Genomic DNA, 26,983 nt, shown 5'->3' with positions numbered 1-26,983 from the left:
TCACAAGAAAAAATATTCTGTAACTATATATGGTGACAGATGTTACCTAAACTTCTTCTGGTGATCGTTTTAAAATATATACAAATATTCAATCACTGGAGGCCCTCACAGCCCTAGCTTCGTCCAGAAGGTCATCCGGAAGGTCATCCGTATGGTCGTTCCGCTGTTCGGCCGTTCGGTCGATTTACATATTACACTTTTATTATTATAGATTATGTTGTACACCTGGAACTAATAGAATGTTATATGCCAATTACAGCTCAATTTCAAAAACAAAACAAAAAAGAAATGAAGCCCGGCCGGTGTGGTTCAGTGGTTGAGCACTGACCCACACACCAAGAGGTCTCTGGTTCGATTCCCAGTCAGGGCACATGCCTAGGTTGAGGGCTCGATCTCCAGTGGGGGGCATGCAGAAACGATCCTTGTTCCTATCTCTCTCTCCCTTCCTCTCTCTCTAAAATCAATTTTTAAAAACATATTTAAAAAAAAGAAATGGAAACTCAGAGAGGGTAAATGACTTGCTCGAAGGACACGATAGTAGGTGGCAGCATTGGAATCGGAAGCCAGGTGTATCTCCTTCTGAGAGGCTGCTGAAATCATGCTGCTAGAATGCTCTCATATGCATGGGGAGCTGTAGGGACAGGTTTAATTTCACACAGAAGGAAGTTATAAACCCGGAGAAACTGAGCCAGTAAACAGCCTTCTTTATGCTTCAGAAGTCTGTAGGGGATAAAAGAGGAGGTATTTGATAAGGATCGAGCCACCAATCTTACCCCCAACGGTCTCTTGCCTTCCACCAGTGAGTATCATACTTCTCCAGGATCAGGTATTCCTCTGCTCTCCTTAATGCTAAATCACAGGGCTCTCTGGGCATAAAATCATAGAGTGCCATGACTCGGATATTCTCTTCAGCAACCTCAGTGGGCGGGAGGGGAGGCAGCGGCTTGCGTTTTGATGGTTGCACACGGCCCCTGCTGGACTGTGAAAACCAAGCAGTGAGTAGCTGTGCCACTGTTTCAACAATCTATACTAATCATAATCCGTACTCATCAAGAAGAGGCATAGAGCCTCAATTTCCTCATCTGTGAAATGGGGATCTTTGCCTGCTGCCCCCTTCTCCCATCCAGCTGTGCCAGAGCGGAAGTCAGGGTGGGATAAACATAGGAAATGACCAACTATAAAACAACTTTTGGATCCAGCAACACACTCATTGTCTTGTAAATTTTCAAGATCACACAATTCTCTGGCCAGCATTGCATTGGATTTTTTTTTTTTTTTTTTTTTTTTTACATTGGATATTTTTTCCCTTGATTTCTTCCCCAATAGTTTCACTTTGTCTTACGGATTTTTCTCCCTCGGAAAAAGAACAGCAGCCCTTTTCTTTCAGATGCTGTAAGCTTGTGTTTGGCTTTACCATGCTTCCTAAGAACACTGTTTCTCCCAACACTGGACTGAAAAAAATCCAGGCCTCAAAATGGCAGTAGCCAGAATACATTTTTTCCCTATTCACTGTCCAGTTTCAAGTTCTTCCAAAATACAGCGGAGCAGGCTATGTTAACTGGTCTTTTTTTTTTTTCTTTCACTTTCTTCTAGAAAACTCATTCGCTAAATGTTTATTGAGCCCTTATTAGGTGCCAAGCACGATAGTAGGTCTGGGCATGGTAGCAAACAGTACCTATTGGAGCAGACCCTAAAAACCTAAGCTTCCTCGACCCCCACCCTTACCACCCATCAAGATGATACTCACTTGCTTCTTACTTCTCAATTCACTGAACCACTGCCTGCGAGGCTGAATGTATTTTTCTGAGAGTTCTTCATCATTGCTCAGGCTTATTTGTGTTCTCACTTGCCTGACATAAAAAAAAAAAAATAATGATCATGTTACAAGTGATTATTTTTATTCAAGTTATCTGTAAATCCACTAGATCATCCCAAAACTAGTACAAAAATCCAGGTCTCTTTCCCGAGGCTTTTTTAATTATGAAGACTAACCATTTCCTTGGGAAAGTTACTACCTCTCAGAATTTAATGTTTCTTATCTGGAAACTAGAGGTGCTAAGAGCACATAAAGTTGTTATGAAATAAAATTGAAGAAACATGTCACATGCCCAATACAGAGTCTGGTCCATGTTAAGGACATAAAATCATAAACATGATAATGAAACACTGTATTAGGCACAGTGTTACTCATTTTACATGCATTACCTCATTTGATAGCATCTATTGTTATAAGTAGACATGATATAGTAATTAAGAACAGGAATCCCAGCTCTACCATTTCATAGTGTGGCCTTGGGTAAGCAATGTAACCTCTCTAAGCCTCAATTTCCTCATCTGTGAAATGGGGATCGTAAAAGTCCGTAGGTGGCTTTGAGAGTTACTTGAGCTAATAAATGCAAACCTCTTAGCACAATCTGACATATGGAACACTCCCATTAAATGTTAGCTGTGACTAACTTCATGGTGCTTTGGATTTTATTCTTATACAATCATTTGCTGGACACCAAAGTATAAAGACACTGATAGTTTTGAGGAGATATTCAAATGAATAAGACAGAATTCTTGCCCATAAAATTATAGAGTGGAACACAGGCATATAAATAGGATACATGAAATAAATCTATACTAATAAAAGGGTAATATGCTAATTAGACCAGACGTCCTTCCAGACAAAGCCATGGTGGTGGGGCCAAGGCAGAGGCAGTTAGGGGGTAATCAGGCTGGCAGGGGAGAGCAGTTAGGGGGATCAGGCTGGCAGGGGAGAGCAGTTAGGGGGATCAGGCCAGCAGGCAGGCGAGCGGTTAGGAGCCAGCAGTCCCGGATTGCAAGAGGGATGTCCAACTGCCAGTTTAGGATGACATTCCTTGAGAGGTCCCAGATTGGAGAGGGTTCAGGCTGGTCTGAGGGACACCCCCACCCCACCCCCATGCACCGATTTCATGCACCGGGCCTCTAGTATTAAATAAAGAATTGAACTGCATGCTTTGGAAAGACAATTGAAGGAGCAATTAAATCCAAAAGGATTAAGAAAGGATCATAGAAGGCCCGACATTTGACATATGGCTTTAAATAACTAGACATTTAACAGGGGGAAAAACGGGAGAAGGGTTTCCCAGGCAAAGGCAACAGCAGATACAAAGAGACATGGAGACTCGAAACTGAACACATTCATTTCCAAATAGTTGGCCTCAGAAACAAGACTTACCGCTTCTGCACAGAACAGCAACAGCAACAACAGAAAATCGACTGGATGGTATTATCTGAAAAGCAGAGCATTCTCAACTGTTAGAAAGCCATGGGTCCATGATATCCGCTAGATGAGTCTGGGGGTGCTATTCCAAAGGAGGATATCCCCTATCACTGCAGTGGTGATAGGAATGATTATAAAATGTGTGCAAAGTTCGACCATGCCCTCCTTCATGAGCGGAAGGAGAAACCTGCCAAGAAAGCAAGTTACTGGCACCCTGATCAATGTGGTTTCCCTTCTCAGGCTCTTCTCGCCAGGTCTGGTTTGTGCAATTTCCTCAGTCGGCGAAGGATGACCACTACGCTCTACCTCACCTTGGTCAGGGCTGATGTCAGCTAGCAAATGCACAAAAGAATGGACTTCCACCACGTTCTCCTGGAGAATCTGCTCGCAGTGATTTTGAATTAGGTCATCACATGTCCTTAAAAAATGTTTATTATATATATTTTATATATTTTTATAAAACATAAATATATTTATATTTAATACATTATATTTTAATATGCTTACTTTATTTTATATTATATATATATGTGTATATATATATATATATTTGGCTTTCAAATTTTCTATGGATTAAGTCCAAATATAAATATTTCAAAAAAGAAGTAGCTAGCTTGGTAAATCTGGGATATGCTTACACTTTTATTGTCAAGCTTAATCTTTTTTATTTAAGTTAGGTCAGCGATTTTCAGCAGCTGTGCCGCAAGGATTTTTAAAGCATGTAATACCTGACTATTTAGTCAGGGGCACTGACCTCTTTTCCCTTAGGTTGTCAAATAAAAATATGACAACAGCTAATACAACAATATCCATCCAGTGTGACCGAATCAAAATTTTATCTTTTTTTATCAAATTAGCAAAAAATATATATTTTTGGTGTGCCACAGAATTTTAGCAATTTGTTTATGTGTGCCGTGAGATGAAAAAGGTTGAAAATTACTGAGTTAGACCATTTGCCTTTTAAAAAATAAATAAATAAATTTTGAATTTATCAAAAGGATGTTTTGTGTTCATTGAATTTGCATTTCACAGTCAGCTCTTTCTTCTATTCACACCTGAAAATGAAGTACTGTGAAGGAAGCAGAGTGCATTAGACAGTAGCATTAGCTTTGAGGGTAGACAGATCTGGATTTGAATCCTAGCTGTGTGGCTGACTATACCTGAGATGAATCCCTTTACTTCTTTAATTCTTCGCTTTTTGCGTGTAAAAACAAAATAATCATACCTACCCCCCTTGAGAAGCCTGATAGGGCAGAGGTTAACATCTAACTTTGTGGGTTTGGACAAGTTACTTAAGCAGTTTCCTTATCTGTAAAATGAGAATAATGGGATATTTAGCATGTAAGACTACTGTGAGGATGAAGTGAATCAATTCATGTAAAGTACCTAGAACAATGTCAGGTCTACAGCAAGAGAGTAATCAGGAAGACCTGTGATTATTATAGGGTTGTTGAGATATTATCTCTAACGTCCTGGAACATGGGAGAGGGGCACAAACAGAACACACCCAGTGCAGTCCACCTCTCAGCATCAGAGTCCTCCTTGTCCTCATTGTGATGGACCAACCCAACTTCTTCCTGGCAAGCAGGACGTTCATTCCAGCTACACTGACTCCAATTCAGAAATACAAGGAATCCAAAATGTTCAGAGGGCAGTCTCAACCTCCAATATTCCCCAAGAAAAGAATTCTTTTCTCAAGCAATGAAATCTCCAAATCCACTAAACCCAAGGTCAGAGGGAAAGAGAACAAAAATATGCCAATGAGTTATTAGGTTGAATGGTGAGAGGGACCACTCCAATCTTGACTCACGTATCCTGGCTACATATTTGCTGCTGGTTTTAAAACATTTATTGCATCTTATAGGACACCACTCCAACTGTGCAACATGTTGTCTCCTAGATGTTATAGTAATTGAGCTTTCACCCAACCCTTCCTCTGTCCTGTCAAGCCAGCTCCTTCTGAATTATGGGACACACTGTTAGAGTATTCAGAGAACCATTGAGCAAGCACCAATGAAACTAAGAAAAGGCTAACACAACAGAGTAGATAATCTTGTAGATATCTTTGCATACTGTCCCCATTGCAAGAGTTTCAAATGTATTTCTCTCCCCCAGATCTCCTTGGCACCAATCTCCTGATCTTGTTCGTTCAATGCTCCCAACCAGCAGGCCAACTTCTTGCCATTGCCCATGAGAAAACGTAGAGCAATGCCTGACACTATCTTGCCCTAATGAAGTGAACAAACTGATGTATTTAAAGTTCTGGGAGGACTTTATTTCAGCACTATCTTAGGGCACCCCTGCACCGGGCTGTAGCACAATGGCTGTTGACTTTCCATTCCTGTGGGCTCAGGATGCAGATCTGTTTATAAATCAGGTCTGATAGGGAATTTCCTGGAGGCCTCTAGTGTGATTTAAATGAGAAGTAGAAAAAACAGGTACCATGTGAATATAAGTCACCTGTTCATGAAGCTTTCTTGGATCAACTAGGGCCCACTTTCATATATACCACTTCCATATTCTGATGGATTACTGCAGTGCATGCCCAAATTTGTGGTTCAGTGAATTTCATAACTCAGCTCATGCTAGGTAGTTTGCATCACATAAATATTTCATGATCCATGGTCAGGCATTCAGTATTCACCAGTAACAAGCCAGGAGCTACTTTTCAAATTGAAAATAGTTATTGGCACAGGGTCAAGCCTTTACTCCAGGGGTTTGTGCTGTGATTCTCATGCATGGGACTTTCAGAAGCTCTTTACAGCCAACATTTTTCCCTTTTTCCCGGCTACTACCAATGATAATTCAAGTAATTTATAATTGGGTTATTTGTCCCTGCAATGAGGCTATTCCTGGACCTTTAAATATATTACCAAATACATCCCAAGTCCAGTTGTGACTCTGTTTCCTAGAGCCGCTTCTGATACCAATTTTATCAGTCAGAGTTCCAATATGAAACACGACTTGCTTAAAATAATTTGTTTAAAGTTTTATTTACAAAGGGACTGATTACCAAAGTGTGGATGGGGGTATGGAGACCACAAAAGATGCACAGAAGCATGGGTCCAGCAGAACAGGGAGAGAATGTTGAGTGGAGCAGACACCAGCTTGATAGGAGGAATGATCTGCTGTTGAGGTACACAGTTAACTTGAGCAACCTCACCACACCTTCCTTCCAGGGCTCCCACAGGGTGTAATCCAACCACAAGCCAGAGGCTTAGAAGCATGTTGAACCAACCCCTACAGATTACTTTCCAGGATAGACTGCAGGGTGGAGAAGAATGACTACCAACAGGTTGGGGTCACTAAGCCAGCATGGAGACTGGCTACCACATTTAATCCCTGTAGTTCATCTTCCCAGGGTAAAACAGCGGGGATAAGAATAAAGCTGTTCAGCAAAGTAGTTAGTATATATTAGTTCCCTTTCCTTTCACAGAAGTTGACCTTCTAAACCTAGATTCATGTACTGGTTACTTGCCTTTCTCTGGTCTGGATATAACCGTTACGCAGTCTTTGGGCTATGGATACATTGGTGGTCCAGTGGTAAATGTCTTACTTCTAAAAAATAGAGTCCTGGTGCAAGCCTAGGCAAAGACATCTTTGTTCCCACTGCTGTTTCACCACTCATTCCTGATTTAATTGCTTTCTCTCTTCCTTTACTTGTACCCAGAAACCACTCATTACCCAAGGTTTATTTCTGGAGGCTAAAATAAAATAAATTACTAAGTCCCAAAAATCTGCACAACATTATTTGTTATCAGGTGTTTGGATTTCAATTGCTTCTGACTGTCAATTTTCACCTGATAGTGTCTGCATGAGCAACCTGCCAAAAACACTTCTAATTAGCACTTGAGGTCTCTGTCTACCCTGGCAGGAGTGGTTTTAATTTATATTCACACCAATTTATTTCAGTGTTGTTTTACAGCCTCATAGAGATCTGTATCTATTCAGGCCAGGGGATGCAAAGTAAAATGTAGGTTACACAAATGAGTGAAGCAGGTCAAAGTATGGTGTAGATTGTGACAAAATGTGACAAAGCCACATGTGGAGGTTTTCAAATTCAAAAATTTTTAAATATTCCCTTCCTCTCCCATGTCACTATTTTTCCTTTTCTACTGGATCGTTCCCATCAGCATATAAATATGCTATTACTTCACCCATTAAGAACAAAACAAAACAAACCACTCTTGATCTTATTTCCTCCTTCAGCTTTGCTCCCCATTTATAGTAAAATCTAGAAATGAGTAGTCTTTACTTGCTGCCCCCAATTCTTCCCCTCCCATTTTCTCTTAACCCATTCAAGTTTTTGTCCCTACCCTTCCCTCCAAACTGCTTTGTTAGGGCCACCAGTGACCGCCATACTTCTATATCCAATTATCAGTTCTAAGTCCTAAACTTATTTGACCTCTCAACAGCACTTGACACCACGTCCTCTTGGTTGTCCTTCTGTCTCCTTTGCTGCTTTCTTCTTGTCCTTCCTAACCTCTGAGACTGCATCTAATGCTGAACTGCCCCAAAGCTTTTGATCTCTTCTCTTTTCTCTGTCCTATTTACTCCCTTGATTGTATCATTTCTAGTGGTGGTTTAAAAACCATCTACCAGGTAGATATCCATTGTACACTTACTAGTAAAACCTATATAATCTTATTAACCAATGTCACCCCAATAATTTAAACTAAAAAAATGTTTAATTAAATATATATATACTAGAGGCCTGGTGCATGAAATTCTTGCATTCGGGGGTAGGAGGTCTCTCAGCCCAGCCTGCTCCCTCTAGCAGTCCGGGAGCCCTTGGGCGATGTCTAACTGATGGCTGACGTGGGGAGTGGGCCTAAGCCGGCAGTCGGACATCCTTAACGCTCCCACCACCACCACTGCACTCACCAGCCATGAACCCAGCTCAGGGCTTCTGGCTGAGCAATACTCCCCCATGGGAACACACTGACCACCAGAGGGCAGGTCCTGCATTGAGCATCTGTCCCCTGGTGGTCAGTGTGCATCATAGAGACTGGTCATTCTGCTGTTTGGTCAATTTGCATATTAGCCTTTTATTATATAGGAATATAAATATATGTTGAGGACACCTAAATATACACCTCTAACCCAGTTATAATCAACTCCAGACTTATATACCCAAATGCATCTCAAATTTTCCACTGGGATATCTAGTAGACACTTCAAATTAACTAAGAAATCTGATCTGAACTTCTTCTCTAAATGTGCTCTGCCCATCCTTGTCCATCTTGTCAATAGCTAGACCATGTTTCCAGATGTACAGGCTGACAATCTTGGTGTCACCTTTTACCCCTCTCTCTCACACCCCAGTTCAACCTATCAGAAAAGTATGCTGACTCTGCCTTAAAAATATATCCAAGTGTTTCAGTTTGTAATGATGAAAAAGTTCTGGAGATGAATGGTGACTATGGTTGTACCACAGGCGAATGTACTTAATGCCACTGTACACTTACAAATGGTTAAAATGGTACATTTTATGCTGTCATTTTTGTTTTGTTTTATTTATATACTAGAGGGGGTGTCCTCAGCCTGGCCCGCACCCTCTCACAGTCTGGGATCCCTCGGGGGATGTCCACCTGCCAGCTTAGGCCCACTCGCTGGGGGATTGGGCCTAAGTTGGCAGTCAGACATCCCTCTGGCAGCTCGGGAGCCCTCAGGGGGTGTCTGACTGATGGCTTAGGCCTGATACCCCCCAGGTAGTGGGCCTAAGCACAGTTGGACATCCTTAGCACTGCCAAGGAGGCAGGAGAGGCTCCCACCACCGCCGCTCCACTCGCAGCCGTCAGTCCAGCTTGTTACTGAGCGGAGCTCCCCCTGTGGGAGCACACTGACCACCAGGGGGCAGCTCCTGCATTGAGCATCTGCCTCCTGGTGGTCAGTGTGCATCATAGCAACCAGTTGGTCCCAGTTGTTCCATCGTTAGGGTCAATTTGCATATTACCCTTTTATTATATAGGATTCATTTTGCTTCATGTTTTATTTCACCTCTATTTAACACATACACACACAGAATCTTACTGCTTTTTCCCACCATCTGTTATTACCCTGGTCTAAGCCACCATCATCTTGTCTGGATTATACCAACAGCTCCTAACTTCTTCCTGCTTCTATCCAGAACCTCCTACGGTTTACTCTCAACACCATGGCCAGAGTGATTCATTTAAAACCTAGATAGGATCAGGTTACTCCTTATCTCCAAACCTCAGAATGGGTCCCCATTTCACTGGAGATATAGCCAAATTTCTCACGATAGCCTATAACACTCTTCATGTCCTCGCCTCCTGTGGTCTCTCACCTTCTCGCCAGTACACTTCTGCTCTCTTCCTCCAGCCACACTACCCTCACTGCTGCTTCTGGAGCACCCCAGGCCTGTTCGCACCATGGCTTCTTAGCTTTTGTTTTGCTTCAACCACTGTTCACCCAAGTATTAACCTTTTTCATTCCGTTCCTTCAAGTCGGCTCAAACCTCACCTTCCTAAGTACTCTGGACGATTATTATTATCACTTGCACTCCCTAACTTTGAGATTACTTACTTTCCTCTACTATTTTTTCTTTTTTTTAACAGCATTTCTCATTTTCCAATGTATTATGCAATTCATTTGTTTATTATTTTTTACTGTCTATCTCCCCTATTAGAAGATAAACAGTGATCTTTGTCTATTTTCTTCACAGTTATATCCCAAGAGGCTAGAACAGTGTTTGACACATAAAATACATACTCAACAAATATTTATTGAGTGAATGAATATGTAAATGAATTGGTTTGAAGGAGCATCAAATTATAACCTTTTCAGAGTGCCCACCTGTCTTGATTTAGTCCTAATGAGAAAATGGAAACTGTATTTGGGGACAGACTAAACAGGGACAATAGGACACAGGGAACAGTAAGAGAGGTGGTAGAATGAGATTATGAAAGTCCTTCAAGTAAAGGAAGATAGGACCCCAACTGTCTATGTGGTAGGGAGTCTCATTAGACACTGAAGATGGAGAATAATGTGGCCATAGGCCAATGCAGAGTAAAATCTGTATTCAGCCTAGAAACCTTTATAAGATGGCCCAGCAAGGTGAGCAACAATTACCTATGGTCTCATGTTTTAAGATAAACTAAAACCATTTATAGATGAGTCCAACTTACAATGGTTCAACTTTAATAAATTTTTCAAGATGGATGATAATGGTGCAAAAGCGATATGCATTCAGTAGAAACCATGCTTTGAATTTTGATCTTTTCCCAGGCTAGTAATATGTGGTGCAAGACTCTTTCGTGATGTTGGGCAGCTGAAGCAAGCCACAGCCCCCAGTCAGCCACATGATCACACAACCAATATTGCCAGCGTTTTCTGAATCTTGTGTTCTGAGCACGTATAAGGTAGGCTGGTCTAAGCTATGATGCTCGGTAGGTCAGGTGTTTTAATGCATTTTCAACTTATGACATTTTCCACTTTCAGTATCAGGATATAAAACCATCATGAGTTGAGGAGGATCTGTAATGTTATCTAAGCCAAAGAGCATTGATAATGGTCACTTTACTCCTTGGATCAGGGGTCCTCAAACTATGGCCCGCGGGCCACATGCGGCCCACCGAGGACATTTATCCAGCCCGCTGGGTGCCGCTGCCTGTCCTGCTTAGCAGCCAACTTGTCCCGGGCCTGCAGTGCGCATAGGAATTTGTTCATAGTTTTTTTTTTAAACTATAGTCCAGCCCTCCAATGGTCTGAGGGACAGTGAACTGGCCCCCTGTTTAAAAAGTTTGAGGACCCCTGCCTTGGATAATCACTGGCATGTTACAGTACTCTCTTTATTTTTCCATATGCTTGAAATATTTCAAAAACTAAAATTTGTAGATTGCAAAAAAGGAAAAACTCCAGAAAATCAGGTAAGATTGTGGGCTAGATAGGTGCCTATTTTAGCATTAGTAAGTTTTTACATATACATGATTTTTTAGTGATAGGTGCAAAAGGCTTATTTCTTCATTTCAACCACTGTCTTACCTTTTGCCCAACCAAAATTATCATCTTCCTCGCTAGTCCCAATAAGAAAACTATTCTGTCAGTTTCCCTTCCCAATTTGCCATGTCTGTGTATGTATGAGTCTATCATAGAAATCTTGAATTCTTTCTGATTCCCATCCTTAACATTCAATCTGCCATTATTCTGTTCAGATTGGCATTTTACTTATCTCTCCTGCTACGGACCCAGCCCAAGCCCTATTCAGCTCACACCTGTATTTCTGCATTAATTCATTTAATCCTCACAGTGTGAAGTAGATGGCACTTCACAATGCTGAATGTGAACAACAAAGAGAATCTTCCTTGCTGAGAGTCAAGGGCTTGTAAGTGGAGAGCAGGACTGGATCCCAGGCAGCCTGATCCCAGTCTCTTCTCTTAACCTCTGTGCAACTAGTGTTTGCTCAGTGCCTGAATGAACTGGCCAAATACCCTGCCTCTGAGCCCTCTCTCCTCCGATCCATTCTATATACTCGTTTCCCTAAGAATCTGTCTCAGCCAACTGCTCTATATCTTCAGCATCAAAAAAGGCTCTTAATCACACATGGCATCAAGACTTTACCTCCCCTGTGCTAAAGGCCTTCCATCATATGGCCAGTCCCACTTGGACTCTTAGTGTTCCCCAGTTCCTGCTGCACCAGCTTCTCCCACTTGCTCTATTCTCACAGACACCTTGCCTGCCTCTGGCCTGAAAAAAAGGAAAAAAAGCCATTGCAATCCACTCCCAACTTACCTTCCTTTGGCTCCCAAAGAACATGTGTTCTACTCTACCCTGTGGCCCTTAATTAGATAGTCATTAAAATTTCTTTGTGTGGGTTTCAGTTTCTCACAGGGTTTCTCAAACCACTATTGACATTTTAAATTGAATTATTCTTTGTTGTGGGGGCTGTTCTGTGTATTGTAGGTTGTTTAGCAGCATCACTGACCACTATGTACTACATGCCAGCACCAACACCTCCACACCCCACTAGCACCTGCCCCCCTCCTAGCTGTGACCACCAAAATGTTTCTAGGAATTGTCAAATGTCCCCTAATTGAGAACCACTGATCTAGACTGTAAGCTCTCCAATTTCAGGGACTGCATCTTATACATTTTTGTGTTCTTTACAGCATCCAACATCGGTGCCTCATACATAGCAAAACACAATAAATGACTATTAAGTAAGGCTTCCCCAATAGCTACACCATCATGTCAGATCTGGGCTCCACTTCTCAGTACCTCATTCACCACATGATATCTCACAGCTCGATGCTGGCTGCAGAGAAAGCTAGGCTTACCACAATCTTTTGTGGTCAACTGTTCTACTATGTGGAACAGCAAAATGGAAGAAAACTGAGCTTCCGGAGCTTTAGCTAGCACTTGTAGTAGGCCATAGTCTAATCTTTTGTTCCAGATATATTAAAAAGAAAGAAAAAGGCTTATTCAAAACCAAGCATTAAACTATGAGATGCTAAATAAAATGGCTAAAACCTCTCCGGTGTTCAATTTTTTTCTATATTAGGACACATATGGCAGTGATTTTCAACCTTTTTCACTTCACAACACACATAATCTAATTACTAAAATTCTGTGGCATGCCAAAAAATATATACTTTGCCGATCTGACAAAAAAAAAAGGTATAACTTTGGCTGATGTACAAAATAATAATAATAATAATAATAATAATAATAATAATAATAATAATTACCTACCCTTTTTGTTCCAAAGTGAATTTTTTTTTTTAAATCAGGTACCTATAGCCCTGACCGGTTTGGCTCAGTGGATAGAGCGTCGGCCTGCGGACTCAAGGGTCCCGGGTTCGATTCCGGTCAAGGGCATGTACCTTGGTTGCGGGCACATCCCCAGTAGGGGCTGTGCAGGAGGCAGCTGATCGATGTCTCTCTCTCATCGATGTTTCTAACTCTCTATCCCTCTCCCTTCCTCTCTGTAAAAAATCAATAAAATATATTTAAAAAAATAATAATAAAATAAAATAAAATCAGGTACCTATACTTGCATATAGGATTTCTGGTACCAAGAATTAACCAATCAGATGCAACCTTCTTATGTGATATGACCAATAAGATACTGTATAACTCTATTATATGACCTATATATTTATGGTTCAAGACAGGGCATGAATACCTATAACTATTGTTGTGTTGGCTGTTGTCATTTTTTTTTTTTTTTATCTAAGGCAGCGATTTTCAACCAGTGTACTGTAAGAATTTTTAAAACATGCAGTACCTGACTATTTAGTCAGGGCACTGATCTCTTTTCCCTAAGACTGTTTACCCCAACCTGGTGATTCCCTGAGACCCCACCCTACTCAACTCGTGGGCCCACCCAAGCGTTTTCCAGTGGCCTTTCCATACAAACAGCCTCTCAGCTCATGCTTCAGACTTCACTAAAGCCTTTCAGACAAGTGGCCCCTGGTCTCTGTGTACCTGTACCTCTCGCTAAGTGACTGAAGGGCTGGCACCAGTAGCAGCCAGCCTCCGTTTGCAGCTTGGCCTCTCCTGGGCACTTCCCAGCCTGGCATAAGTAGCGCCATCCGCAGATCACTGTAGCTCATGCCAGGTGGCTATGGGTAGGGGGCACAGGCAGTGGAGGACCTTGGCCTGCATCTCCTGGAAGGCCCCAGAGCTGTGCACCTAATGGACAGCTTCAAACCATGCCAGATTACAATCCAACCACCCCCACGAGTGACATTCTCAAAGGGCGAATACAGTGGGCGCCAAAGCCCCACTGAAGCAAGTCCTGCTAGTGTGGGGTCGGCCCATGCACAACAGCTTGTCCACAGTAGTTGCAGCCAGGCCTCGAAGGCAATCAGCCTGGAGGTCAGTCCCTCCCAGTGATGTGCCAATAGGCTCAATCAAGGCTCAACTACAACAGGAGGTGCACATAGCCCACATGGGAGGCACACCTGGTGTGCCCAGCTCAAGTAATGGGGGAGGCTGTGCCACTGGTCCCTACAAGACACCTGCTACATTAGGCCACCCTACCAAGACCAGGAGATGTAGCAGCTCTACCAAATACATAGAAACAAACACAGGGAAGCACCAAAATGAGGAGAGAAATGAAACAGGTCCCAAATTAAAGAACAGGAGAAATCTCCAGAAAAAGAACTCAATGAAATGGAGGCAAGCAAACTATCAGATACAGAGTTCCAAAGCAATGGTTCTAAAGATACTCAAGAAACTTAATGAGAATTTCAACAGCATAAAAAAAGGACATGGAAATCATAAAAAAAGAACCAGTCCGAAATGAAGAATACACTAACTGAAAGGAAGAATAATTTACAGTAGAGTAGATGAAGCAGAGGATCAAATCAGCTATTTGGAATATAAGTGTGGGAACCTCGCCAGTGAGAGCACAGAGGCCTTGTTATTCACACACCGGGATGTTCAAGGCCTTTCTGGGATGGATGTCCAAGGACTCTGAGCCTGGAAATCCTAATCAGGCTAAGATACCAAGTGGGTGCAAGGACACATGGTACACTGTGCCCTTCTGTAACCCAAATGACTGATGTCACTGTTGGTGCCCACTCTTTGCCTCTGGAGTAATGTACAGTTTACTGACCAAGAGTGTGTGAAGAAGTCTGCTAGAGGGAGAGCAGCTGGGCAGAGAGAGCTCAGAGAAGCAGAGACAGTAGACACAGAGAATGCAGCTCCTATGTGTGCAGGAGAGGCTAGAGAGCTCAGATAGAGCTGAGAGCTGATCCTGCTATGATGTAAGGCTAAGAGCTCATAGAGCTCAGATATAGCTACCATGTTAACCAGCCAGTGTGCTGGGCAGGGGAGACAGGAGAAGCTGCTGAGCCAGGGGAGCTACTGAGGCTGTAGCTCTAAGGGAGGGCTCAGGTGCTGCTATAATGTAAGGCAGTGAGTCTGGGGCAGCATGAGGCTGCTCAGATACTAACAGTGGGGACAGAGATTAATGCTGCTTTTGTGAGAAAGACACGTATTCACCAGTCAGTGTCCGGCTGCCTGGCCTGTATGGATTTTACTGTAAGAAACTGTCTTATCTGATGGCTATGTGGCCACTGGTTCTGCAATAAAGACTCATTCTTATACACCCAACACTTCTCATGGCTTCTCTATCTTCCCGCCACCGAGGATTGGCCTGTGTCTCTGTGAGCAGAAGATAAAGGAGGAACTTGGACTGAGTTCCCAACAGTTAGTTCAGTGGGCAGGGTTCGAGGAAGAACCAGCCCTGGAGTAGTCGGGAAGAATTTAGAAGAATACATGGACTCAGAACAGCTCAGCGCAGCAGTGCTGAGCAGCAATCCTGCTATCTCTGACAATAAGGAAACAGAAAACAGTCAGAACAGCAAGAAGAAAGAAGAATCCAAAAACATGAGGATAGTGTAAGGAGACTCTGGGATACCAACCTTTGCATCATGGTGTGTGGAAGGAGAGAGAGAGCAAAAAGTTGAAAACCTATTTGAAAAAATAATGACAGAAACTGTCCCTATCCTGATGAATGAAATAGACATACAAGTCCAGGGTGGTTTTTCTACAGAAACTTTGCAGGCCATAAGATATTGGCGTGAAATATTCATGAAAAGCAATGACCTAGCCAAGACTACTCTACCAGCAAAGCTATCATTTAGAATCAAAGGGCAGTTAAAGAGCTTCACAGACAAGAAAATCTAGAGTTCATCAAAACCAGTATTACAAGAAATGTTATAGGGTCTTCTTTAAGAAGAAGCAACAACAACAAAAAAGGTCAACATATGAATAATAAAATGGTAACAAATACATATCTAGCAACAAGGTTGAGTATTGTCCCATGCACATAGAGGTTGCCAGTCCGATTCCCAGTCAGGGCACATGCCTGGTTTGTGGGCTCGATCCCCAGTAGTGGGTATGCAGGAGGCAGCCAATTGATGTTTCTACTTGTCTCTCCCTCTCTAAAAAAAAAAAGAAAAATTTAATAAAAACGTATTTTTAAGTTACTTTAAAAGCAAATAGACTAATTGCTCCAATCAAAAGATATATGAAAAATATATGTATATATGTATATAGTAACTGAACGGATAGAAAAACAAGACCCTTACGTATGTTGTCTACAAGAGACCCACTTCAGATCAAAAGACACACACAGACTGAAAGTAACAGGATGTAAAAAGATAATTCATGAAAGTGGAAAAGAAAAGAAAAGGCTAGGGTAGCCGAAACCGGTTTGGCTCAGTGGATAGAGCGTCAGCCTGCGGACTGAAGGGTCCCGGGTTCGATTCCGGTCAGGGGCACATGCCTTGGTTGCGGGCACATCCCCAGTGGGAGGTGTGCAGGAGGCAGCTGATCGATGTTTCTCTCTCATTGATGTTTCTAACTCTCTATCCCTCTCCCTTCCTCTCTGTAAAATATCAATAAAATATATATATATTAAAAAAAAAAAAAAGAAAGAAAAGGCTGGGGTAGTAATACCTATACCAGACAGAACAGACTTGAAAACAAAGGCTATTACAAGGGACAAAGAAGGACCCAACAGCTCCGCTTCTGGGTGTTTATCTGAAGAAACCTGAAACACTAAATCAGAAAGACAAATATATCTATATGTTCACAGCACCATTATTTTTTTAAAGATTTTTTTAAATCCTCACTGAGGGCATGTTTTTATTGATTGTTAGAGAGAGAGAAACATCGTTGTGAGAGAGAAACATCCATCGGTTCCCTCCTATGTGTGCCCTGACCAAGGATTGAACCTTCAACCTAGGTATGTGCCCTGATTGGGAATCAAACCCACAACCTTTTGGTACATGGGACAACGCTCCAACCAGCTGAGCCACCCAGCCAGGACCATTGCAGCATTATTTACAATTGCTAAGATATGGAAGCAACTTAAATGTCCATCAATATATGAATGGGTAAAGAAGAAGTGGTGCACATATACAGTTGAATATGATTCAGCCATTTTTAAAAATGAAATTTTGCCATCCGCAACAACATGGATGGACACAGAGGGTATTATGCTAACTGAAACAAGTCAGAGAAAGACAAATGCCAGATGATTTCATTTACATGTAGAATCTAAAAAACAAAATAAACAAACAAGCTATTCAGAAACAGACTCATAGATACAAGAATATTTTGATGGATGCCAGATGGGAGGGGGGTTAGAGATGGTTGAAAAGGGTGAAGAGATTTAGAAATACACATAGTTATAGCATAGTCATGGGGATGTTAAGTACAGCAAAGGGAATACAGTCAATTATATTGTAATAACTCTATCTGTTGTCAGATGGGTACTAGATTTATCAGGGTGATCACTTTGAAAGGTAAATAAATGTCTAATCACTGGATTGTACACCTGAAACTAACATAGTATTGTATGTCAACTATCATTTAAAAATTTTTAAAAAGAATCACTGTATACTGATAAAAAATCACTTTATACTGAAAAAAAAATTTAAAAAGAATCACTATATATTGTAGGAGATGTGTAGAGGATAGGAAAAAAAAAAGATAGCTGAGGCAAAGTGCCTAGAATAGTGGTCGGCAAACTCATTAGTCAACAGAGCCAAATATCAACAGTACAACGATTGAAATTTCTTTTGAGAGCCAAATTTTTTAAACTTAAACTTCTTCTAACACCACTTCTTCAAAATAGACTCGCCCAGGCCATGGTATTTTGTGGGAGAGCCACACTCAAGGGGCCAAAGAGCCGCATGTGGCTCACGAGCCGTGGTTTGCCGACCACTGGCCTAGAGCATAGCAGTTGATCATTTAATTTTCAGCCCTTTTTCCTTACCCAGTTCCTTATAACTTTCGGGGTATTCACAGGATTTATTTAAAGTAAATAGAGAGAAACTGATGTGGTTCTCCCTCTGAGATGAAACAGGAACAAGGCCAAATAAGCCAAAGCTGATCCTCAGCCCCCAGCTTCTCTGCTCTGAGCCCATACGCTACCCCTGACTCAGAGGCAATTGTCCCTTCCATTCAGGACTCTAATGGGCTTCCTCTCCCACTATTAAAACAGCTCTTCAGAGAGACTCCAAAACTTATTATTGATAAGGTATAAATGATATAATAGTAAACATGTTGTACTGTAGTTTCTTTTAAGGGCATTTTTATCTAAACACTAGAGGCCTGGTGCACAAAATCGTGCATGGGGGCGGGGAGGGGTCCCCTCAGCCCAGCATGCACCCTCTCCAATCTGGGACCCCTCGGGGGATGTCCGACTGCCGGTTTAGGCCCAATCCCTATGGGCCTAAACCGGCAGTCGGACATCCCTCTCACAATCTGGGACCACTGGCTCCTAACTGTTCACCTGCCTGCCTGCCTGATCACCCCTAACTTCCCCCCCTGATGGCCTGGTCACTCCCAACTGCCTCCCCTGCCGGCCTGGTTGCCCCCAACTGCCTCTCCCCACCCCCGCTGGCCTGTTCGCCCCACGCAGCCTGCTGCTCAGTCATTTGGTCGTCCCTCACTAACCCCTCTGCCGGCCTGGTCACCCCATGCAGCCTGTTCAGGCATCTGTTTGGTTGTTTCGGTTGTGAGAGTCGCTTAGGCTTTTATATCTATAGATGACACCCGTATTAGAGTGAACAGAAAGAGAGATTTATTTCAAGGAATTGGCTCACAGGATTGTGAAGGCTGGTCTGTTTAAAATTTAGTGGGATGGGCTGGTAGACTGAAAACTCGGAGAAGAGCTTCGGTTCAGGTCTTAGGGCAGTCTGCTAGCAGAATTCCTACTTGCTCAGGAGAAGAATTTGTTCTAAGTCAGTGGTTGGCAAACTCATTAGTCAACAGAGCCAAATATCAACAGTACAACGATTGAAATTTATTTTGAGAGCCGAAAACCGACTTCTGCGCATGGGCCACGAAGTTTCAATCACACTGTACGTGCGTGCCCACACTTGGTATTTTGTGGAAGAGCCACACTCAAGGGGCCAAAGAGCCGCATGTGGCTCCCGAGCCACAGTTTGCCGACCACTGCACTAAGGCCTTCAACTGATTGGATGAGGCCCACCCACGTTATGTTTTACTCAAATCCACCTATGTAAATGTTACTCTCATCCCCAAAACACCTTCACAGAAACATCCAGAATAATGTTTGACCAAATATCTGGGCATCATGGCCCAGCCAAGTTGAACCATCGAGTTAACCACCCTAATACCTTAAAATGAAATACAGACAACTTTCTAAGCAAAACTGCTGGTATCAGTCAGCAGGCAGAATTGCTATCTGAAACTAGGAAAAAAGCCTTCTGCTGTACACTGAACTCACCACACATGACTACACAGCAGGAGGGGTGATTATAGAACCCAATGACATTCCCTGAGTTACCTTTGCTTTCTGGGTCCTAGAATTTTCAAATACTTATGTTCCCTGATTCAATAGCAAAGACAATTGCCCTCCAATAGAGGTACCACCCTACACTGCCACTGCTCTAATTATGAGAAAGTATTTGTTCTCTCTCCCCTGAAGATCAACAGCAGCTGTGAGCAGGAAGGCCCGCTTCTGCCTTGTTGATGGTTCCCTCCCTTCTGCCCAGCACACAGTTGCTGCCCAATAAATAATTGCTGATTACGGAAAAAAAGCAAACAGTGACAGCCGAACAGCTCCCCGGCTCTCCCTTGTTTGGCAGGACTTTCCAAGACACTAGGCATCTTTACAGATTGAAGGACTGACTCGTTCCCAAGCCGATAACTATGATTATTAGAATCATGTTCAGTTTACAGCATCACAGGGTTTTCCAGGCGAAGAAATAAATGGAGAGCCACTTCCACGTGCATACTGTGATTACAGAAACTATTCCTTGAATTGTTTTGCTGAATACCTGCAGACAGAAAGCACTTCTGTGCCTTTTGAAAAGGCCCAGTTTAGGCAGAAACGCGTGCATAGCCAGGGCTTTTGCCCGGGAGACTAAAATGCACCGGAGGTGGGCCATGACTATTTGCACACTGGAAGGATATATTCAGCCTGGAGGATTACCGCAGGAAAGGACCAGGGCTTCCTCTCCCAGGCTGACAATCTGCGCTGTTCTTTTCATCTGCTTCTTATTCCCCAGCAAATATCTTTAATTCTGTATCATGTACCAGCAAGTCAGGAAAAGGGCATCGCGTCCAGTGGAGTCTCTGTGACCTTTTGGAACCGGCTCATCTCTCCTGGGTTAGGCAGGGGAGCCTCTCATTTGATTAGGTGCTTGTGTTCTTTTCCAGGAAGGCTTGCCCCCCTTCTTTCATCGGAGCAGGTCCTATTTGCATTCCTTTCCCCTACAGACGAGTGGGTGGCTACACCAGGGCTCTGTCTGGGAACCCGTTTCCACCAGGGGGCACTGGAGCGGAGCGAGTGTGAGAAGCACCCCTTCCCAGAACAGCTCCCTCGCCACCTTTCAGCACCACAAATAAACATCTGATGAAAAGCTGTGGGGCCACTGCTGTCTGGGAAGCAACGCTGGTGGCGTTCCTTCCGTTTCTAATGTTTTGAGGTTTATGTATCAGCATAACCTCGTGTTCATCCCCTGACATTTCCGATGTCAGGGTTTCGTTTTGAATTAGTGGTTCAAGTGAAATTCATTCCTACTGAATGTGGCCATCATACCTGGCACCTGGCTAGTGATTTCTATTTGGAAACATGAATAACTGGCTCCGTTTCAAGAGCTGCCCTGAACCAAAGACCACGCTAGCCGACCACCCGCACACTCCAGGTCGTGGCTGTAAGGCAGGGAATTCCAGCGTCAACAGCTTCTGCAGCCGAAGGGCTGGGGGGCAGGAGAACCACCTGTGGCTCTGGAGAAAGGGCTCCAGGTAATTTGAGCTGAGCCTCTGAGATCCCTACAAGATATGCCTTCTTTGTTCCCCAGGCATTCACAGAACGGCCAGACTTCCTCATTGATGTCATACATTCCCACCTCAGACCTATTTCTTAAGGGCTGTTTGAAGACTCACACATTTTAATGGACTTACCTTTTATCTGGGAAGTGATTTCTACCTCTGATTAGGCATCAGAAGAGGCTTCCCAGATGTGGAGCCAAGAACCCATACTAGCCCTAGCCGGTTTGGCTCAGTGGGTAGAGTGTCGGCCTACAGACTGAAGGGTCCCGGGTTTGATTCTGGTCAAGGGCACAGGCCCGGGTTGCAGGCTCGATCGCCAGTAAGGGGCATGCAGAAGGCAACCGATCAATGATTCTCTCTCATCATTGATGTTTCTATCTCTCTCTCTCTCTCCCACTTCCTTCCTCTCTGGAATCAATAAAAATATATATTTTTTAAAAAGAACCCACACCAATTAAAGGGAAAATGGAAGGAAGAAGGGAAGGGAAGAATAAGAGAGAGAATGAAAGGGTAGGGAGGGGAAGAGAGAGGGGGAGAGAGAGAGAGAAAGAGAGAGAGAGACAAGTACTCTGAGATTTTTATTAAAATGTTTTCCAATTTGGAAAGCTATTTTTTATTCTGATTCTACACTCCATATATTTGAGATGTTAAATTATTCCTGTTTTGTGTGTGCCTCCTTTTGACATTAAAAGAACACACCCTTGAACAGAAATGCTCAAGGAACACTCCTATGATTCTTTTTGGTAGAAAAATGTCCATTTTTCCAAGAAATGATGCTCATCAGAGATGTTAATCTTTTTTAACCTATGGACAAAATAAGTTAACAACCCTCTGTTAGAGCCCAAACTTGGATTTTAACATTATTCTTGTCTGAAACCTTAAAGTAAGAGGAGTGACTACATTAAGGGATTCGCTGCTTACAAACAGAGAACAGGTACCTCGCTCATGGGACAGTAAACGGATACATTTGGGTGGAAGATAAGACTGATGCTTGGTCTGGCTGGGGCCTGAAGGGTAGCTGAGTGTGAGGAAGGGGTGAGGAGATTCTAGAAGGCTGGGAATCTAGAGGGGGCACTGGGCCCAGGGGAGATGGGGTTCCTGGGAGTAGAGAGTGCAGGAAGGAAGAGCAGAGGGTCCCAGAGACTACTCATCTGTTCACAGCCTCTGCCAGGGCCACCGCCAGCACCAAACACCCCAGCGCCCTAAAGCCCTTGTGTGCTCTATGCAGGAATTTTGATTTCTTCCCGGTAACCAGAGGATGTGAGCTGGAAGTAGCCATCTCGCACACAAGTCCTCCCCGCCCCCAGGTCTCAGAGTAGTGATTTCCTAGAAGACTGTTGTCTGTGAACTGCAAGTTTATGAAACGCTCACAGAAATCACACCCTAGACATCTGGCCAGCCAGGCCTGCGGGCGTGGCTGGCACTGTGCCCAGGCTGTGCTCCCTGACCCTCAGCGGGCAGGAAGCGGGCAGACGATGCTGGCCAGTGGGCCTCACTGAGGAAGGACCGGGGAATCTGCAGGCCAGCGTCCCAGAGGGCACGGAAGCCTCGCAGACAGTGACACACGATGACAGTTACCATGATAGGCAGTGCAGGGTAACAGTGAGATGGTCTACAAACAAAGGAAAGACACATATATTCATGCCCACACTAACACTGAGAAATTCTCCGATCCTGAGAATTTGACTCCAGCGGAGTCAGAGGGGTGGTAAAGTGGCCAAGTTTGTTTTGGGTCCATGGTTCTGTCTCCTTTTGCCACTGAATTAGTTATCCATTGTTGGAGACAAATATCTGCAAACCTAGAGGCATAAAACACTTCCTGTCTCACAATGTCTGCGGGTCAGGAATCCGGCTTAGCAGGACCGAGCTGAGACTCACTTCCATGTTCGCTCCCATGGCAGTCAGCGGGCCGTGAGCCCTGGCTGCCCACGATGGGGTTCTCCACAGGCTGCCGCCTCATCTCAGAGGCTACCCTCCACCATTTTTCCATATTCTGTTCATGAGGAGCTACTGGGCCCAGTGCACCCTCAGGAAGAGGGACTGCACAGGGTGTGAAGACAGCAGGGGGCTATCGTAGGGACTGCCTGGGCAGCCACCCTCTGTCTGCATATTAATAATGGAAGTAATAATAGAAGATATCAACGTAGCAGGGCTGGTGTGGGGATGAAATACAGGAAGGAATAAGAGAGGTCGTGGAAAAAAGAGGCTCTAGAAAGACACTCCGAGGAAGGGGTCCCGACTTTACCTCTCAGGTCAAATTACGGAGATGAGTCCAGAAACGTGCATTTTTAAATATATTTTTTCATTGATTTCAGGGAGGGAGAGAGACAGAAACATAAATGAAGAGAGAGAATCATTGCTGGGCTGCCTCCTGCACGCCTCACAATGGTGATCAGGCCTGCAACCCGGGCATGTGCCCCGACTGGAAATCGAACCCTGACCTCCTGGTTCATAGCTCTCTCGGGCTCTCTCCTACTCAGTCTCGTCAGTGTCTCCCCTTCCACCATTGTCTCCTCGCATGACCTGCCCTGCAGCAGCCTGAGGCCAGATTTCTACCGTACATAGCTCTTAAAACAGCAAAAATATTTGGCAAATGACTCCGGCCCGGCAGACACACAAGAGCATGTTTTTGATTTGCAGTAATACTCTTGGAAGCTTGTTCTCTTATCAACAGTAAATATTTGGTTTTACCCAGAAAAAAAAAAAAAGGAAAAAGGAGCCATGTCAAGTTGTAATTTATAGCAGAAAGAACAGGTAATTCTTACCATCAACTCAAATTATCAGAAGTTGGAAGGGACAGGGAGCGTTCATCAAATCCATGTCCTTCCAGGCCAGACAGATCTCAAAATATCCCTGCCGACAGGCAGTCTCTTATTTCACCCCTTGGCTTGGGCAATCTCTAGTTCTTGTCCCAACCATTATTTATTTTATCTATAACCGAACCTTTCCTATTGTAATTTACAGCCTTCTCTCCAGTTCTGACCTCAGGAGAAATGAAGAGCAGATGCTCACATAGCTTTTAATAAAAAGGTTTTTATTAAGTCACTGTTCATCTCGGTCCTGCCACTGGGGGAGGTGGGAGAGGTTGCTGCCTCTGAGCGCTTTCTGCTTGGCCTACATTCCTGAGAACAGGCAGCCCCATTTTTTATCTACCAGAGGATTAAAACCAAAACTTACATTCAGGTCAGTATAACTGAAATAACTGGGTTTAGTTTTTTACAAATTCTTCCAACTAGTGTTGGGTCCTATGAGGTGATTTAGCTTTAACAGATAACATTTTAAAATGGCAATCACTCTTCTCCTATTGCCACTTAAAAATCAGAAATGTAAAAATTTTGTTAGCTGGCCTTTGCTTTAATCTGATGTGACTGAGCTTTGTTAAAAGCTTGGTTCCTTCGTCATTCAGAAATAAGATCAAAGGCTATTTTTCTTCCGTAGTTTTAATTATTTGCATGATAAGGCCCTCTGAGCTAAATTAATAAGCATTTCCAAAAATTGTACATGGGACTGAATAGTCTTCCAAAGCAACTTCAAATTTAAGTTCAGGAAGGATGTGTCATTTTTATCTATTGTTCCTTTATGATGTCTTGTTGGAAGTTGGGCAAAAAAGAGAGTCACCGTTTTATAGATGAGAACCTGATACAGGCCTTGGCCAGGTAGCTCAGTTGGTTAGAATGTCATCTCAATACGCCATGGTTGTGGGTTCGATCCCTAATCAGGGCACATACAAGAATCAACCAATGAATGCACAAACACGTGGAACAACAAATAGCTCTCTCTCTTTCTCCTCTTCCTTCCCTCCTTCCCTCCCTCCCGTTCTCCCTTTCTCCTTCTCTCTCGAAAATCAGTAGAAAGGAGAAAACAGAACCTGGTGTAAAGAAGTTGCCACAGGTAACTCACCTGGGCTGCAGCAGACCCAGAACTAGAACTTGGTCTCCTCGCCTTCAGCCAAGTTGTTGACACTAGACATCATTCTAAAAAACAGACACCTTTCCAACGGAATTTCTCTCATGAGGATTTAAGGACACAGTTGTTTGTTTTGCTTTCTTTTGCATTCTCTCAATGTTGAGCATTTCCTAAAATGATATCACCACAATGATCATTTAAATAACAAACAAAACCCTGTCACATCTGGGGAAATGATCCTCAAAATGTCACCAGCCCTACGCCCTAGAGAAAATGCCTTCTGGTGTTCAAGAACCAGTAACATGCCCGGAACAAAACAAGCCTGAAGCCAAGTGACAAAGCCATCTTACTCACAGGTGGAAAGAATCATGGCTGCACCTCTGCCCGCAGCACACAAACCAGCCTTCAGCTCGTCGGCGGTGCTCCAGTCACAAAAACACATCTTTCAACTGAAATCATAGCTCAGCCAAGATGCTTCTCGTGGGCAAGGTTAACCCCACCTATTTTCCTGTTCTGAAACCTCAGACGCGTGTGAATGGCGGCCGATGGCCTATATGAGAAAGTGCAACAATCTGCATCCAGATCTCTGAGGGCGGCGCCAGCCGCTCGCTTCTCATTCCCAACTGTGTGGGCGACGCCAGCAAACAACATTTTCAAGAAATCACAACATTTGGGTAAAAGGGACCTTAAAAGTCATCAAATCAAACTGCCCTCCCAGGACAGAGAAGCAGAGGAGAAGGGACATGCTTAGTGGCAGAAACAGGATTACATTGTAGGTTTTGGAGTACACAGTCTAGAATGTTCTGTCCCCCCACTCGGTATAGACACTGCAGGGACTTTTAGAGGAAAACATTTTTTTTTGGTGGGGGGGGTGCCAACCAATAAAATTATACCCATGAAAGGTGACTAGAGCATGGCCAGAAAATATAAAAATAACGTAACTATAAACAATGCACCCATGGGCCTCACTTCATCCCTTGGGAAAATATATATAAAAATTAACTGAAACTAAAGGGAACGACTCTGACGAAGAGGCAGCACGTTCACCGTGCCCTTCCTATTTCCTGCCTCACAGATTGAGATCTCTGTGCATTCTGGGTGGATTCTTCTATTTTTACTTCACCTCTTGCCCTAGCGATGCTTCTACGTAAAAACTTTTTTTCTTTAAGTTTTAGTGAAATATTGAAAGATTTCTGAAAAACATGCTGCCAGGTATGACTCACCTTGTCTTCCACATCCATGACCTATAGAACAGTCATTGCAAGGGCTGTGTTTCTCCTCACTTTCTTCCACGCCATCCAGCGCCTTGAACGCAGCTCCTCGAGGTGAAAAGGGAACGCTGGGATGGGACGGGGAGGGGGAGGAGTCAAGGTGAGGGAGGGAGGGAGGAATGAGAAGTGTGACAGTGAGAGTGGGGTATGACTCGAATATGGTCAACTCCTTGCATGAGCTACAGTTGGGTTAAAAGGTGTGCGTGTTTTTGTGACAGGGGTACAGTTAAACAGGAAGATGAGGAGGCAGGTGGCAAACAGACTGCGACATCACTCAGGAGAGTTGTTTTTGCACTTTTCCATTGGGGGGGCGGTGGTCAGGAAGGATAGGAGACAGCCTTCAGGGGACGGACTGACCGAAAGGGAAAGCGATGGTTCCCCGGGGTCGCAGGGGAGGAGCTGCTCAGAGCAGCCGGTAACAGCGGTGTGTTCCCACAGGCTCCCCAACACCGGGGACACCTGGGCGGTCCACAGGGCGGGCGCAACTCCTGAAGGCCTGTGTCTCCTTTGGCTTCCTACCCACACCATAGGAAGAGTCACGTGCGGGGCAGCCCCTCGCCTCTGCTGTTGATGACGGAGACTGTCTTCCTTTCCCCTGGGCTCACGAGGACAGATGATGGCTCTCCCTCAGCAGGTGTCTAAGTCAGAGATCGTAAGGGTCAGAAACCTACTCAAACAAACTCAATCGCAGGGTCTACCCTATTACCCTAGATGATTAGGGTAATAGATGATTCTCTGGTCCAGGAACCCATGTAAAGGAAGGCCTCCT

General features: G+C 43.8%; 1 protein-coding gene across 1 annotated transcript in view; it reads right to left on the bottom strand.

Annotated features, from left to right (window-relative positions):
• TXK (TXK tyrosine kinase) overlaps positions 1–25,385 on the bottom strand; it is a gene marked incomplete at both ends in the record, with an annotated part of 68,119 nt that extends 42,734 nt beyond the window's left edge. Inside the window, 4 exons of the mRNA XM_080666945.1 lie at positions 774–979; positions 1,748–1,850; positions 3,206–3,260; positions 25,298–25,385. Of these exons, the coding sequence (XP_080523071.1) occupies positions 774–979; positions 1,748–1,850; positions 3,206–3,260; positions 25,298–25,385 (452 nt within the window). The remainder of the gene's footprint in view (positions 1–773; positions 980–1,747; positions 1,851–3,205; positions 3,261–25,297) is intronic.
• Between the last annotated feature and the right edge of the window lie 1,598 nt (positions 25,386–26,983).

Source organism: Plecotus auritus, assembly GCF_963455305.1.
Source record: "Plecotus auritus genome assembly, chromosome: 1".
Classification (NCBI taxonomy): domain Eukaryota; kingdom Metazoa; phylum Chordata; class Mammalia; order Chiroptera; family Vespertilionidae; genus Plecotus; species Plecotus auritus.
The sequence above is the reverse complement of the archived record's forward strand: the minus strand, read 5'-3'. Positions and strand labels throughout refer to the sequence as shown.